Source organism: Aspergillus ruber, assembly GCF_000600275.1.
Source record: "Aspergillus ruber CBS 135680 unplaced genomic scaffold scaffold00002, whole genome shotgun sequence".
Taxonomy (NCBI): domain Eukaryota; kingdom Fungi; phylum Ascomycota; class Eurotiomycetes; order Eurotiales; family Aspergillaceae; genus Aspergillus; species Aspergillus ruber.
In genome coordinates, this window is record NW_024467298.1 from 677,236 (window position 1) to 691,114 (window position 13,879).

Genomic DNA, 13,879 nt, shown 5'->3' on the forward strand with positions numbered 1-13,879 from the left:
TTTTTTGGAAATCCGGTTGCTTCGGGGGATATGGAGAGCAGTGTTAGTTTTGGTGGTGAAAACAGTTTCAATCAGAGGGCTGGAGAGGATGATGCAGTTCGCATGCGAAAGCAATATCTCCAAGGTAATGATCCGACAAACGCCCTTTTAACCTTTGGAATTGTACCAAATGAACCAGACGCCCATTCAATCGATACGAAGATCGCAGAACTGCGCAAATCAAGAGAGATAGGAGCCCGACTGATAACCCTCCACATCGCCCTAGGCCATTACGACATATTTCACCAATGCACAATCCAGAAACTCGCCGATGCGAACCTCCTAGTACCATATCTGGTATATAGCCATGACGCTTCGATGACAGATAGCGAATTGGGTGCGATACGAGAATCCGGAGCTGGGATCGTGAGCACGCCTGATACAGAGATGCAAATGGGGACGGAGGATCCGGGGAGTTTGGTGTTCAGGGCAGGGGATATGGGGTGTCGGGTTGGGTTGGAGTTGGATATTACGTCGAATCAGGGGTGTGATGTTTTGGTGCAGATGAGGCTTCCGTTGCAAATGCAGAGGGCGCTGGAGAAGACGAAAAATGAGTCCGGGCCTCCGATTAAACTCATACGTAAAAGAATGGATATCCTCCGAATAGTAAAACTAGGCGAAGCACTACAACTAGACTAGTCAATCGGTTCCCATTACTCCCGGGGGAAAAAGCCGATCTTATGATGTTTCGCTGCGATGATATCGGTACCACATCTGTTGTGGATCCCGTGGGAACGGTGGTGTTTCATGCGTCTGTGAAACAGATCGATACGGTGTTGATTAATGGGAGGGCTGTTAAGCGTGGTGGGGAGCTTGTTGGTGTGGATTATACGGGTTTGTGTGGTGAGGTGCAGGGTAGGTCTGAACGGCATAGGAGGGAGGCGGGGGGTGTGGATATCAAATGGGCAGGGGAGTTTTGGAGGGGTTGTCTAGAGGGCAGTAGCTCTCACAAGTGCGTTGATGAAAAGATAGATTAAATACCATGAATCTAATCAGCAATTCTAAACAGATATGTATATGCAAGTAAATAACCAGCAGCTATATGCAACATGATCGATAGATACGCAGGAAAAAGAAAACAAGTCTTTTCTGTTTTCTTTCGCAAGGGTGGAAGAAAGTATGTACGAAGAAATCGACATGCTATTTCACCATGGGTATAGAACGAGCGTCTTGATGAACCTGACAGAACCAAATTCAATGTATGGAGAACACGGAACGCAGAATGGGGAAATACATTAGAAGGAAATAGTATATCGAAGAACAATGAGGGAGATATGACGGAACAGAAACAAACAGAAATTAGACAGAATGGCAATATGTACGATGAGCTTCGGCAAAGTTGAAGCTCAACTTACCCTGTTAACTCTCAATACCCATACCCACTCCCATCATACGCTGTCGTCCGTGCAATTCCACTACCGTGGCTTGGGCGTCTGTAGAAGTCGCCCTGGCCATCATCGTGGCCCATGGCGGACTGGTACATGAGAGCCTCTTGAGGCCAGTCCTCAAAATCTTCTTCCACAGTCTCAGGCTGGGACCTGACGTCCCGCGATCCTGGTCGGGAATTGCTGAAGTGCTGTTCGGTGCCACCTGGGATGCTGCTGAAGCGCCTTTGCTGGTTGGAGAGGTTTGAAAGGGAGGCGGTTCGGATGGGCAGGGATTGTGGTTGACCCTGGGGTTGATTGTTGTGTTCTGGATCAGGGCCGTGGCCATGGGCGCCCCCTGTGGTGTTTGCAAAGTCGCCGAAGTTGAAGCCGAGATCGGGTTGCTCGATTGTTGTGGGGGTGCCGGCATTTTCTGGCCGGTAGGTTTCGTCTGTGGCAATCTTTGGTGGTTTTGGCGGTGGTGCAGTTGGTTCTGCGATTTGTGGGACTGAGGGGGGTGCTTCGGAGACAATGGGAATGCTAGAGGCAATAGAGGGTTCCATTTGTGGTTGTGGTTGATGCTGCTGCTCCTCGTCGTAGCCAGTGTAAACGGGATATTCCTCCGGCACAGGTGCTGGCGAGCGAATGGTCCCGACAGCCTCGTGCTCTGGTACCATCACAGACCGCCGCAAGCTACCCATAATGCTCGGGGGTTTGGAACTCCGGCTCATCCGATGCTGCGGTGCTTCTGTAAGAGGGTCTTCAGGACCTTCCACGTCACGGATGCTGAATTGGGCGATGGTCCGCAGCTTGCGGGTCACCCACGATGCCAGAACCTTACCGCGTTGCTTCTCACCCAGACGAGAGCGAGGGAAATCGCCCTGGGAAACGAATGCCACAATGTCTGCGACCACTTGGTGCTCGTTCAGAACCGCATCGACAATTACTGGGACGAGAGATGCCAGATAGGCCTTCCTTGTCACTTCGACGACAACGACGATCAAGCCGCCTGCTTGGAATACAGCGCTTCCACCAGGCATAATATTACGGTGGCATTTCTCGACCGAGTTCTCAATATCCATGGGGAAATGATTGAGACCGTTCACCTCAAAGGTCTCACCAATTCCCCCAAGCACGAACAGGACTTGCATCTCCACAGGCTGGCCACCGGGACCAATAGGTCTAGTCACCGTGTGAAGGAATCCAAGATCACCCATACGGACGTAGGGTACACTGGGGTCTCCGTCAATTATCCGACCATTGAATCGCTCCGAGTCGAAATCTTGCTTCGACCCGTAGAAGGACTTGGCACAGGCATCAGACTGGACCCAAATCTCACCATATTCGCCAACATGGGACAGTGTACAGGTCTCGGGGTTGACAATCGCTATTTGAGTGTTCACAGGCACCATTCCAGAGTCTTGAAGGAGCAGGGCAGTCGGGTCTGAATCCGGATCGACAGGAATGACAAGTCCGCGACGCAAAGCCCGAATATCGAGCCACACTTCGACAGGTTCAATGCACATGTATGACCTTGTCACGACCATGGGGTTGAGCACGTGCGAATACACCATGTTGATAGCAGTCCGGTCTAAGCCGGCAGAGGCGAAGTGAAGGCGTAATTTCTGGTAGATATCAGGTCGTGGACGGGTATCAGTAGAGATCATCAAGTTCTTCAGTTCTTGCAGTTGGAAACCCTTTCCAGCCATTGCACTCATAGCATAGTCCAGCATCTGGGCAGTTGCATAAGTATCCTTGATCTTGTACCTTGCAAGACTAACGAACAGCGACATGGGGTTTTGCGCAAAGTCGACCGGCGACACAAGGTATGTTGGCGCTCCGACATAGATACCCATCAAGCAGGTGTGAAGGAAACCGAGACCTAAGGTGCTGCGCACACTACCCAATACCGGTCTCGAACTAGTCATCTGGCATGTCTCCTTCTGCACCTTGCACATGTCCATGACAGTATCATGACCAATCTGGACTGAGATTCTTCTCTGGTCCGGCGTCCAGTAGGTCCAGATCATTGCCGGCTGGTTTGCCTGGAGCCAAGTGTCTCTCACGGTATAGCCGAGTTCTTTGCAGCCATGCGATTGCTTCGAGGGCTTCGTGGTGTTGTAGATAGCCGGCACCCCCAACCGAAGAACTTGCGCCGACTGCTTGATGTGCTGGGCGACAATCTTCTGTCTCATAACGTGGTCGACATCGCTGTTGACAATGATGGCTTTGACGCTGAAGTCGTTGATAACATGAAGGAACGCGGGTGCGTCTTCTGAGAGACGGTTCTGGTCAATAGGCGCCAGGGGAATGACAACCACACCCAAGCAGAAGCATGCATGAACAGCATAGATGTATTCTTCGGAGTGCGTATACATAAGCACCAGATGATCACCCGGCCGAACCTTGACTTTGTTACGCAGGTAGGTTGCCACAGCGGCAACCTTCAAATCGAATTTCCTCCAGGTGATGCCCTTGCCTTCTTTCCCACGGCCATCAATTGAGCAATATGCCAATTCTTCCGACTGGCGGGAAACACGCCATTGGAAAAGATCCACAATATTCGAGAAGTTGTTTAGGGGTGTAGAGGTACGATCGTCCATAACCACGTCACGGTAGTCTACGCCGGAGTACTGCTTCTCTTGCATGGCCAGCATCTCTTGTCTAGCCATCAATGCAGTAGGCGACCAGATGCCTCCAACCGGATCGATACCAACTGGAAGGTTCATGACGGATCTCTCGACTCCAAATTTGACATGCACGCAAGGCAGCGTGCCAGCGTCGAATTCCTTGCGACAGAGCATGTTGCCAATCTCCCGTCTTCCGTTCTTGGTAACACGAGGAAGGGTGTTGGGAGCTGTGAGAAGGACACAGTAGACCCGTAGGTGATGTTCATGGTACAGGACCTCCATGCATCGTTCCGCCAAAGACTCTAGCAGAACCGAGTCCAACTGTCGTGGAGGACCGCCTGACGTCGTTGGTGCAGTTGAGGCAGCATATGATTCTAGCACAACGATTGGAAGATGCTCTTCATTGACAAAGACATCGAATGCTGTGCAATCATGGATCTTCGGGAGTGTCTTCAAGATGCTGACAATCATGTGCTGGACGAAGAAATAACGATGCTCAATAACCTCCTGTCCATGCTCAACCCATTCTACCTTCTGGCGAAGTCGATCCTCATACAGGCCGAGAACAAAGACCTTGCCTTCTATCACACAGCCAAGTAGACCCGTGCGCAGAAATTCAGGCTCCACCAAGATAGGCGTCGGGTTAGCCTCCTCAAACTTGTATGGCCGCGCATGGAAGATTGCCTCGGTGTGTTTTGGTAGTGCCCAGAAACCGCCAGAAAGAGACGGCGAGTCAACCCAGATTTCACCTATGACATTCGGAGTACACAGTAAGTTGGTTTCAGGGTCGACGACAGCAAGTGTGGCATCAGGAATAGGGTAACCGAATGAGCCAACACGAACGGCATGTGGCATTGACCCAGCATACTTTCTAGCGTCATCACCCATGGCCAGCACCACGATTTCGTTGCTCTTAAGTGCTTCTTTGTCGAGGAGCACCTCTCCAAGCTCAGTCTTTCCTTGCTCCTTTGGGGCCGGTGCCCGCGATCCACCGCCCAGCAGACTACTTCCGAATCCACTTTTACTCCCCTGTTTTTCTTGTGCCTTCTTTTCCTCCTCCGCTTCCCTCTTCGCCTCTGGGCGTTCTGCTGGGTCCATCTCATGGGTAAGTGGGCACCCCATTCGTTCTTCACCACCAAGCCAATCGCGCACACTGATCGCCATGCCACCATGCTCAGGTAGACACAGCATCGGAGCGACAATTTCTCTGGCTCTTGGGTTCCTCATTGGCCTTAGCCATCGATCCGCGAGTATTTCGTGGAATTCTGAGTCGACAGTGAGCGTGTCAATCAGACACAGCTTGACGCTTCCAAAATTGGGCTCTGCGTTCTTTTTGTAGTGTCGTGTCGCCATTGGGTCCTGCTGGTAGTTGTAGGCAGCTATCTTTAAACCAGGGTAATCCGCCACCATGAGTGATGCTTTGTACTTGGTGATCAAGTGAGCGTAAAGACCGGGAGTCTCGACTACTCGGTCTTCAAGCCAGACAGTGGTATGGCCACCATAAACGGCGAGAAGCACGCCCAAGATCATGCCAATACCCTGTCTAGGGTCCAAGTAGCTTATAATCGTTTCGCCCTGAGGGCGCGCATTCTTGTTTCCGGGGACGGTGGAAATCATCGCACTGAGACATGCCATCTGGTGCATAATTGTACGGTGGCTCATGACAACACCACGCATATCACCCGTAGGAGCCCGCGAGAATTCAATGTAAGCCAAATCCGGAACCACTAGCGGTGGGTTATCGTCCTTCTTCTTTGGATGGTAGCTTCCGAATTCGTTGGTTTTCCACCATTCTACGCCTCGAGGCCAGTTCAGCTTCTGGGTTGTAATGTCTCTTTGGAAGCTCTTGAGGTTGTTCTCTGTTGTCAATGCAAGATGCGCCTGAGTCGAGGTGAGAACCAAGTTAAGACTCTGATAGTCCTCAAGGCTGTTTATCGGAACAGCGACTACGCCAGCAATAAAGCATCCCATAAGAGCAACTGCGAACTCAATAACCTCGGAATCGCGATATATCAAGGCCACACGGTCGCCCCGGTAAAGGTTACTCTTGTCGCGAATAACCTGCGCCACCTTCTCCGCACGGCTGGCGAGCTTGTCCCAGGTGATTGATGCGATTTCCTTGCCTTTTTGATCCAGAACCCAGTAGGCAGGCTGTTTGGCATGTGCCCGTGCCCGATGCCGCAAAACCGTAGGAATATTATCAAAGTTGGACATCGGGATGTTCTTATCGTGCGGGTCATTGACTGCAAACGGGATATCTCGAGGTTCCAAGGGAATCAGATGGTCGACTGCCGCGCCGTGGGGTAAGTCAGATGCTGGGATAAGCGGCGGGGCCATATTTGCAGTCGGAGAGAAGGCGTCTGATTGGGAATACCGATGGAAGCCGCCTCCATAGCTGTCTCTGTAGTCATCGTGCTGCTGTCCAGCAAAATCGGAAAAAAACCCTTGCTGCGCATCAAGCATCATCGACTGTCGCCTGCCCGTAGCCATTGGTATTTCATACCCACCCACATCATACGCTCCTGCATGCTCATCTATATATTCTGAGTGGACGCCGGGGTTGAATGCATAATTCTGGCTCATCAAAGTCGCTGTCCTTGAATCCTCTGGAACCATCGGGGTAGGCTGGGGTCTCGGAAGGAAAAGGGAATCATATGAGCCGGTTGGTTGCATGCGCTCCATTGGTTGCAGCATCGAGTTGTCTCCCTGATAATAAGCTGTCCCATTGCCGTCCACTGGTTCTTGCATCTCCCCACTGTATTTTTGTTCATACCCGAAACTTCCGCTGCCCTGTATGCCCTCGTATCCGCCTGAAAAAGACGGGGTGTGTGCACCGTAAGCCGTAGACTCGGCCGTTGGCGGACGGACGTTTAGTATCGCTGGCGGAGTATTCGAAGAGTTAGACATGAATGAAGCTTGGCCCACTGGGCTAGGTGCATGGACATCCAAGCCATTGTTTGGTCCGAAGAATGACGACAGAAGGACGGTGCGTCGTTTCTGGTATCTTTACAGGGATTAGCCGGACGACCTTATGGTATTGACATCACATATATGGGCGATTCGCAAATATTTTCGTCAGGTATATTGTCGATATGCAATAAGGATCTGCCTTACCCTTTCTCCGTGATATCACCCTCCTGGAAAATGAGGCCCAAGGTTAGCCAGAGACGTACACTCGGATGTTCCACGACAGGAACCCATTACTTGTCACCCACGTACCTCATATTCCCTATCAAGGTCGCGCAAAGCGGCCTGAATATCGGGATTGTCTTCCGCCATGTTCACAAAAGCGCTGGGTCGTCACAGATCGGAGGGGGTCTTTCATTCGAACGCACATGCGAGTCGGCGGATAGAGGTGAGGGATATCTTCATCGCAGGATTCTTGAGCAAGCGGTTTCGAGGCACCCAAGGGAAACGAATCGAGTCCCCTATTTCAACCAGCGGCCCCTCGCAAAATGAGTGATATGTTATGTCTCACTTTGGTTACTCCGCGCCGAAGAGCCACAACGTCACCTGCAGTTGGGCGGTGCTGCGGCGGTCTGCAGAGACCAGATATGCAAATCGACACCAATCAGGGGTTGTTAAGGGGCTGCACCGCCACAGAGCGGCTAAAGCTCAAAATGGAAATTGGACCTTCACGCATTCAAGAAGCATTATTATCTGATTTGCAGTAATACGCTTTTTGTATACGCTTCTTAGTTGCGCTATACGAAGTATGGAGAGACAATAGCTTTGTTTTGTACAGGGACATAGCTCTACTAAACGTACTATTGAGTATGGAGGACGGAGTATCCTGGTCCGCACCTCTACGGAGACGTTTCAAGTACACGGTAGAATTGTGAATGAATCGGTATTATGTTACATGCAACTGTCGAGACGAATTCAATACACCTATTATCGTTCACATTGTCATCATATTGCACAGCTTCAATATTGGATATATTCAAATGCACGTGACCATTTGATGCTCATAGTTAACACTAACCTAATACAGCTTAGTCCTTCCCGATCAACTAGCGTACCGCCCACGTGATTCCTATCCGCTGATTGGGCCCGGCTCTGCCCTAAGCCCACCCACAGAACTAAGCGAGGCGCACCCTCGAATTTCCTTTTGTGCCCAGCGACACATTTCAGCCGACCGACTGCTATCGTCGACATTTGAAGGATCACCCAACGACACCGTCCGTCACCTTTCACGAAACCCTCCCCCCCGACAACAGGTGCATACGGCAAAATGTCTGACCACGGGGAAGTCGAGGTCGAGAACCCTACTGCGGCCTACACCATGCTGCCCAAGGATGCTCTTGCGGAGATGGGCTCTGTGAAGCTCTTCAACAAGTGGAGCTACGAGGATGTTGAGATCAGGGACATCTCCTTGACGTAGGTGCTTCCCAGTTTGCGAATTCTCTGCGTGTCGAGGAATGTTTTGGGGTGGTCAAATTCTGTCCATGCGAAAGCGAACGACGAAAGAGGCGGATTATAGTGGTGGAAACGCGCGACAAAATACAGAGAAAACAAGGACGAGTTGAATCGAATGCAAGGATGGAATTGCTGACTTGGGTCTACGAACAGCGACTACGTCCAGATCCGTTCTCCCGTCTACCTCCCTCACACCGCTGGCCGTTACGCCGCCAAGCGTTTCCGCAAGGCGCAGTGCCCCATCATCGAGCGTCTCACCAACTCGCTCATGATGAACGGCCGCAACAGCGGCAAGAAGCTCATGGCCGTCCGCATTGTTGCCCACGCTTTCGAGATCGTACGTGACCGCTGAACCTGAGAATCAACGGACTTTGTGTTGCGCACAACGAGTGCGGCACCATTTGAAGGATGCAGTTTGCTGATATTTCAACTTTCGAGTAGATCCACATCATGACCGACCAGAACCCCCTCCAGGTCGCCGTCGACGCCATTGTCAACTGCGGTCCCCGTGAAGACTCCACCCGTATCGGTTCCGCCGGTACCGTCCGTCGCCAGGCCGTTGATGTCTCCCCTCTCCGCCGTGTCAACCAGTCCATTGCTCTTTTGACCATCGGTGCCCGTGAGGCTTCTTTCCGTAACATCAAGAGCATTGCTGAGTGCTTGGCTGAAGAGCTCATCAACGCCGCCAAGGGAAGCTCCAACTCCTACGCCATCAAGAAGAAGGACGAGCTCGAGCGTGTTGCCAAGAGCAACCGGTAAAGAGGTGTTGTTGGGTGTCTCCGTTTGGTCCTATTTATTATGTTTACTGGAGTGGACGGGATTTCATTAGGATTCAGTCGATTGGCATACATCTGCGCGACTGTAAATACCAGTTAAAAAAGCAGTCACGAGAGGGAGAGATCCTTTTTTTAAAACAAAAAAAGAAGAAATTCGGACGGTTTTCTTCTAGTAGTTGAGATGCGATCATGAAGACGGCTTTTTTTTTCTGTTTAAATCTTAAACCACGATTAATGCCATTGCTGCAGTGAACGATCTATATCATATATACCTAACTGTAAATTTGTAATCCAAAATCGTTCGAGACCTTCAATTCAAATTACTTCCATTATGGTAAGGCGCGACAGTCTGTACTGATCGCTTATCGATAAGACGCCAAGCGCCAAAAAAATTTCGGAGCTAGTTATCAACACCGCAACCAACAACCACCACTTCAATCCTCCTCACGCACTGTGATATTGAGGATTTTCCAGAGGGAAAAAATGGTGAAAAGAAAGCTTGGTGCCTTGGAAAAAGTCGAGGCAGATTTGTGAGCAACTACTCTTCTTATCTCCGGAGCGCGACACTTCATGCGTATGGGGAAGTTTTCGACCATCACTAACATCTACTCTCCAGGCCTAACCTGCAGCACAAAGTCCGGCGGGATCCTAAGTAAGTTGTTCGCACTATCTTCCTGTGTTTTGTTGTCTAGTGCAGTTACTGACAATTACGCTCTTTCCAGGTCCTACGTCGAAGATTTCCGCGCACAGCACTACCAATATGAGAGTCACCGCGAGATTTTCATGGCAGCGCCCACGGCCGCCACCGATACTGGAGTCATTTCTCTAAGGGAACTGATCGATTTCATATCTCATGTGGCCGACTGCTATCCGGATATCACCAAGGACTTCCCGCAGCAGCTCATCGACATGCTGACACAACATCACCTGGTTCTGGAGCCGGAATTGCGCGAGAAAATTGTGGGCAGTTTAGTGCTTCTACGGAAGAAGGACATCATGGATTCGGCGACGTATGTCGATACTTTACGATGCCATGAGGAGTAGCAATGCTGACTTTCCTCTGCAGACTCCTTCAGACACTGTTTCCGATCCTCATCTCTACCCCAAGTAAGACACTACGAGCACTTCTTTTCCAAAAGATTCTCATGGATCTCCGTACATCCAACTCGAAGACAACGAACCATAAGCTCAACAAGACTATGCAAACTGTCCTTTTCAACTTGGTTACATCAGACCGCACTTCCTCCAAGGGCGTCTGGGCCGTCAAGCTCACCCGCGAGCTATGGAAACGCCAAATCTGGACTGATGCTAAGACAGTCGAGGTTATGAAGGAGACATGTCTTTCGGAGCATGAGAAAGTCGTCACCGGTGGAGTTCGCTTCTTCTTGGGTGGAGACAAAGAGCGAGAGGAGATTGAGGATGAAAGCAGTGACGAAGAGACCGTTGATGTCGGACGTGTCAAGCACCAGGTCGGTATCAACAAGAAGACCAAAAAGAAGTCGCGCGCCATCGAAAAGGCCAAACACAATGTTAAGAGAAAGGAGCGCAAGAAGAACCAACCTCACCCTCTGAACTTCTCTGCCCTGCATCTCTTGCACGACCCCCAAGGGTTTGCGGAGACTTTATTCCAGAAACACCTGCAGAACACCAAGTCCAATTTGAAACTGGAGCAGAAACTGCAAGTGCTGCAGCTCGTGACTCGCTTGGTCGGGTTGCACCAGTTGCATATTATGCCGCTCTACTCTTACTTCCAGAAGTATCTCACACCCCGACAACCCTCTGTAACCTCATTCTTGGCCTCGCTCGCGCAGGCGTCGCACGAATTGGTTCCTCCGGATGTGCTTGAACCTCTAATCCAGAAGATCGCGAACGAGTTCGTTTCTGAAGCCTCCGCATCAGAGGTCGCCACTGCCGGTCTCAATGCTATCCGTGAAGTCTGCGTGCGTCAACCACTTGCGATGAATGAAACTTTGTTGCAAGATCTCGTCATGTACCGGAAGAGTAAAGACAAGGGTGTTGTGATGGCATCAAGAGGATTGCTCAGTCTCTACCGAGACGTGGGCGCAGATATGCTCAAGAGGAGAGACCGGGGCAAGGAGGCATCGATGAACTTGCGGTCGGGAGACCGGAAAGAGAGACGATTTGGTGAACAAGAAATCGGCGCGATTGAAGGACTGGAGCTTCTAGAGAAGTATAAGGACGAAGAGCGCAGAAGAAAGAACATCGAGAAGGGCCTTCCTTCAGATGCAGAAGACGACGGAGGGGAGAATGAAGAAGAAAACTGGGCCAATTGGAATGTGGACGATGATGAAGACAGCGATGATTCTGGTGGCTGGATCAACGTACAGGATGATGACGATATCAACCTGAGCGATTCCGATGACGAAAACGAGAAGAAAGACGGCCCCCCCAACAAGAAGCCCAAGCAAGACGAAAACGACGCCGAGAAGGAGAGAATTGATACCGAGAAGAAGATGCTCAACCTCGCAACAACCCGCATCCTGACCCCCGCAGACCTTGCCAAACTCCAAGAACTGCGCACCGAAGCCGCTATCAACGCCCAACTCCCTACAAAACGAGGCCAGAACAACAACCCTGCATCCCGCCACGCAGACGACCCCTTGACAGCCGCAGAAATTGAGGGTCTCAATGCCCTCTCTGCCGGCAAGCTCACGCGCGAGGAGAAGATTGCGCACGCCAAGGAAGGAAAGACCGATCGGTCCGAATTCAAGAGTTCTACTGCGAAACGCCAGGAGCGCAAGGTTTCTGAGGGCAAGAGTACGACGAACAAGGAGAAGGCTCGTCGGAAGAACTTTATGATGACGCTGGGTAAGGCGAAGAGTAAGAACAAGCGGAGTCTCGTGGAGACGAGGAATGTTCTCAAGGCCCATCAGGACAGGCAGAAGAGAGGTGGACGGAGAGGAAACATCGGTATATAGGGTATATTTGCTTGTATGTTGTATATAATTTGTTGGAATATACAAAAGGCGTTTCAAAAGTTCAAAATTATTCATAAAAATATTCAAGCAATAACCAGCCCCAGATTCATGTCCATTCTTTCTTCTTCATAATGCATCATGCTCATCCTGCGTAGCATAGGAACTCGAAGTACCCAATTACTGGCATCCAATACCGACTGTACATGTGAGAAATCGACCTAAATCACCAGTTAAGTGATAGAAAAGATACCGTCATCAAGCATCCAAGATTTGATTGATGAGCATCCTACACCCTTAATTTATAAATGGATGCTGCCCATACCTTGTGTCAACGCCAAATGAAGAGACTGATAATGGCAGACAGTTGAATCAAAACCCGCAAAGCATGCCGTCGAATAGACGACTACACCCCCAACACCCAAAGGTGAAACTCACCACCAGATTTCCACCTCCACTCACATCTACCTTAGTCCTAATCCGCGTCCACGCTGTCTCTCTCAACTGCCGAGGCGCCAACATTGTGAATAGCGGAAACCCATGGTCAGTTATACCCAACGTTATTCTCTGTAATGACGCAGCAGGCGAGGTAATGACAGTAGGCGAGAAGGTGAAGACCCTAGTGGTCGAGGATCGAGTGGCTTCGATAACCGATAGAGAACAATACGGTCGAGTGCTAGGACGGTCCTCGCTGGCTGCAGGTGAGGGTGGTGTACTGGCCGACTATCTAGTATTTGATGACGAGAAGATGTCCAAGCTTCTGGATTATCTGGGCTGGGTTGGTGCTAGTTTGGTACCTTGTGCTGGAGTCACGGCATGGACTGCGTTGAAAGATGTCGGGGTTGGCAAAAGCGTGTTGATTTAAGATATGTGCATCTTACTACTACGGATGGTGATAGTCACCGGCGTTGGAAAACGTACCGATGGCGTTAGTATGTTCGCTCTCAAACTCGCTTGAGCGGCAAGCCTCAAGGTGACCTTGAACTCTTTCAGTGATGAGAAACTCAGCAGAATGAAGAACCAGTTTCATAGTCCACCGCTCCTAACCATCAATTATGCTACAAATCCCGGATAGCACGAAGATGTCCTTGAACACGACTTGGGCGTCGGAGTCGATCTGGTTATTGAAGTCGGGGGTACCGGATCATTGGTAAAGAGCATGAAATGTACACAATGCGGCGGGACGATCAGCCAGGTTGGATATCTCGATAAACAGGGACCCAGCCTATTAGCAGAGCTGCTTCTCCTCGTTGTTGACATAATATTAGTTTTACGGTGAGGGATCATCGTGGTGGCAGATTAACAGCGGAAAGCTAGCAACATTAGCGGCATCAATGCCCTATCAAAGCGTGATATGGACGATTTTTGGACGGTCCTGTCAGCTACACAGAGACAGTTTGACGATATTATAGACTTGATATGTTCGTTCGATATGGCTGACTGGGTATTTGGCAGGGTAAACAGGTTGGGAAGCTTTTCATTCGTTTGTAAATCAGAATGCAGAACTACGTTCAGGATATATTTACTGCATTTGATACAAGCTAGGAATATAGTTCGTATTCACTCTTTATCTAATCTATCTTTATTATACTTCTAGCTTTGCTTCGTTTCCATTCTCTCGACCTATCTTCTCCTCAATTACCATTACCTTCACTCGCATCTACCAAGGGCTTGAATCATCTGAAAAAAAAAAAAAAAAAAAAAAAAAAAAAAAA

The 13,879-nt window shown here is 50.2% G+C and overlaps 5 protein-coding genes across 5 annotated transcripts in view; 4 read left to right on the plus strand and 1 right to left on the minus strand.

Moving 5' to 3' along the window:
- Positions 1 to 1,016, plus strand: part of EURHEDRAFT_399310 (uncharacterized protein) — a gene marked incomplete at both ends in the record, with an annotated part of 1,339 nt that extends 323 nt beyond the window's left edge. The window contains 2 exons of the mRNA XM_040779912.1: positions 76 to 619; positions 679 to 1,016. Of these exons, the coding sequence (XP_040642696.1) occupies positions 76 to 619; positions 679 to 1,016 (882 nt within the window). The remainder of the gene's footprint in view (positions 1 to 75; positions 620 to 678) is intronic.
- EURHEDRAFT_408239 (putative AMP binding domain protein) lies at positions 969 to 7,520 on the minus strand. The gene is made up of 3 exons (XM_040780781.1): positions 7,253 to 7,520; positions 7,148 to 7,170; positions 969 to 7,037 (listed from the first exon to the last, which is right to left on the minus strand). Exons 1-3 carry the CDS (start codon positions 7,310 to 7,312, stop codon positions 1,406 to 1,408), a joined length of 5,715 nt encoding a protein of 1,904 aa, XP_040642697.1. The 5' UTR covers positions 7,313 to 7,520; the 3' UTR covers positions 969 to 1,405.
- A 631-nt stretch (positions 7,521 to 8,151) lies between these two features.
- Positions 8,152 to 9,428, plus strand: EURHEDRAFT_408241 (40S ribosomal protein uS7). The gene is made up of 3 exons (XM_040780782.1): positions 8,152 to 8,413; positions 8,606 to 8,789; positions 8,894 to 9,428. The coding sequence occupies exons 1-3, from the start codon at positions 8,268 to 8,270 to the stop codon at positions 9,209 to 9,211; spliced, it is 648 nt and encodes a 215-aa protein (XP_040642698.1). The 5' UTR covers positions 8,152 to 8,267; the 3' UTR covers positions 9,212 to 9,428.
- Positions 9,429 to 9,651: 223 nt separating this feature from the next.
- On the plus strand, positions 9,652 to 12,268 carry EURHEDRAFT_470421 (SDA1 family protein). The gene is made up of 4 exons (XM_040785303.1): positions 9,652 to 9,758; positions 9,845 to 9,880; positions 9,951 to 10,238; positions 10,295 to 12,268. Exons 1-4 carry the CDS (start codon positions 9,712 to 9,714, stop codon positions 12,165 to 12,167), a joined length of 2,244 nt encoding a protein of 747 aa, XP_040642699.1. The 5' UTR covers positions 9,652 to 9,711; the 3' UTR covers positions 12,168 to 12,268.
- Positions 12,269 to 12,552: 284 nt separating this feature from the next.
- EURHEDRAFT_540722 (GroES-like protein) lies at positions 12,553 to 13,870 on the plus strand (the record flags this gene model as incomplete). The annotated part of the gene is made up of 4 exons (XM_040787375.1): positions 12,553 to 13,017; positions 13,240 to 13,439; positions 13,491 to 13,608; positions 13,629 to 13,870. The coding sequence occupies 4 exons, from the start codon at positions 12,553 to 12,555 to the stop codon at positions 13,653 to 13,655; spliced, it is 810 nt and encodes a 269-aa protein (XP_040642700.1). The 3' UTR covers positions 13,656 to 13,870.
- Positions 13,871 to 13,879: the final 9 nt, after the last annotated feature.

Coding starts and splice junctions, on each gene's coding strand:
- EURHEDRAFT_408239 (XM_040780781.1), bottom strand. CDS start 7,312: ATGGCGGAAGACAATCCCGATATTCAGGCCGCTTTGCGCGACCTTGAT. Junction 7,171..7,252: donor ACCTTGATAGGGAATATGAG/GTACGTGGGTGA, acceptor CTCATTTTCCAG/GAGGGTGATATCACGGAGAA. Junction 7,038..7,147: donor GGTGATATCACGGAGAAAGG/GTAAGGCAGATC, acceptor ATCCCTGTAAAG/ATACCAGAAACGACGCACCG.
- EURHEDRAFT_408241 (XM_040780782.1), top strand. CDS start 8,268: ATGTCTGACCACGGGGAAGTCGAGGTCGAGAACCCTACTGCGGCCTAC. Junction 8,414..8,605: donor ATCAGGGACATCTCCTTGAC/GTAGGTGCTTCC, acceptor GTCTACGAACAG/CGACTACGTCCAGATCCGTT. Junction 8,790..8,893: donor TTGCCCACGCTTTCGAGATC/GTACGTGACCGC, acceptor ACTTTCGAGTAG/ATCCACATCATGACCGACCA.
- EURHEDRAFT_470421 (XM_040785303.1), top strand. CDS start 9,712: ATGGTGAAAAGAAAGCTTGGTGCCTTGGAAAAAGTCGAGGCAGATTT. Junction 9,759..9,844: donor GAAAAAGTCGAGGCAGATTT/GTGAGCAACTAC, acceptor TCTACTCTCCAG/GCCTAACCTGCAGCACAAAG. Junction 10,239..10,294: donor GACATCATGGATTCGGCGAC/GTATGTCGATAC, acceptor TTTCCTCTGCAG/ACTCCTTCAGACACTGTTTC.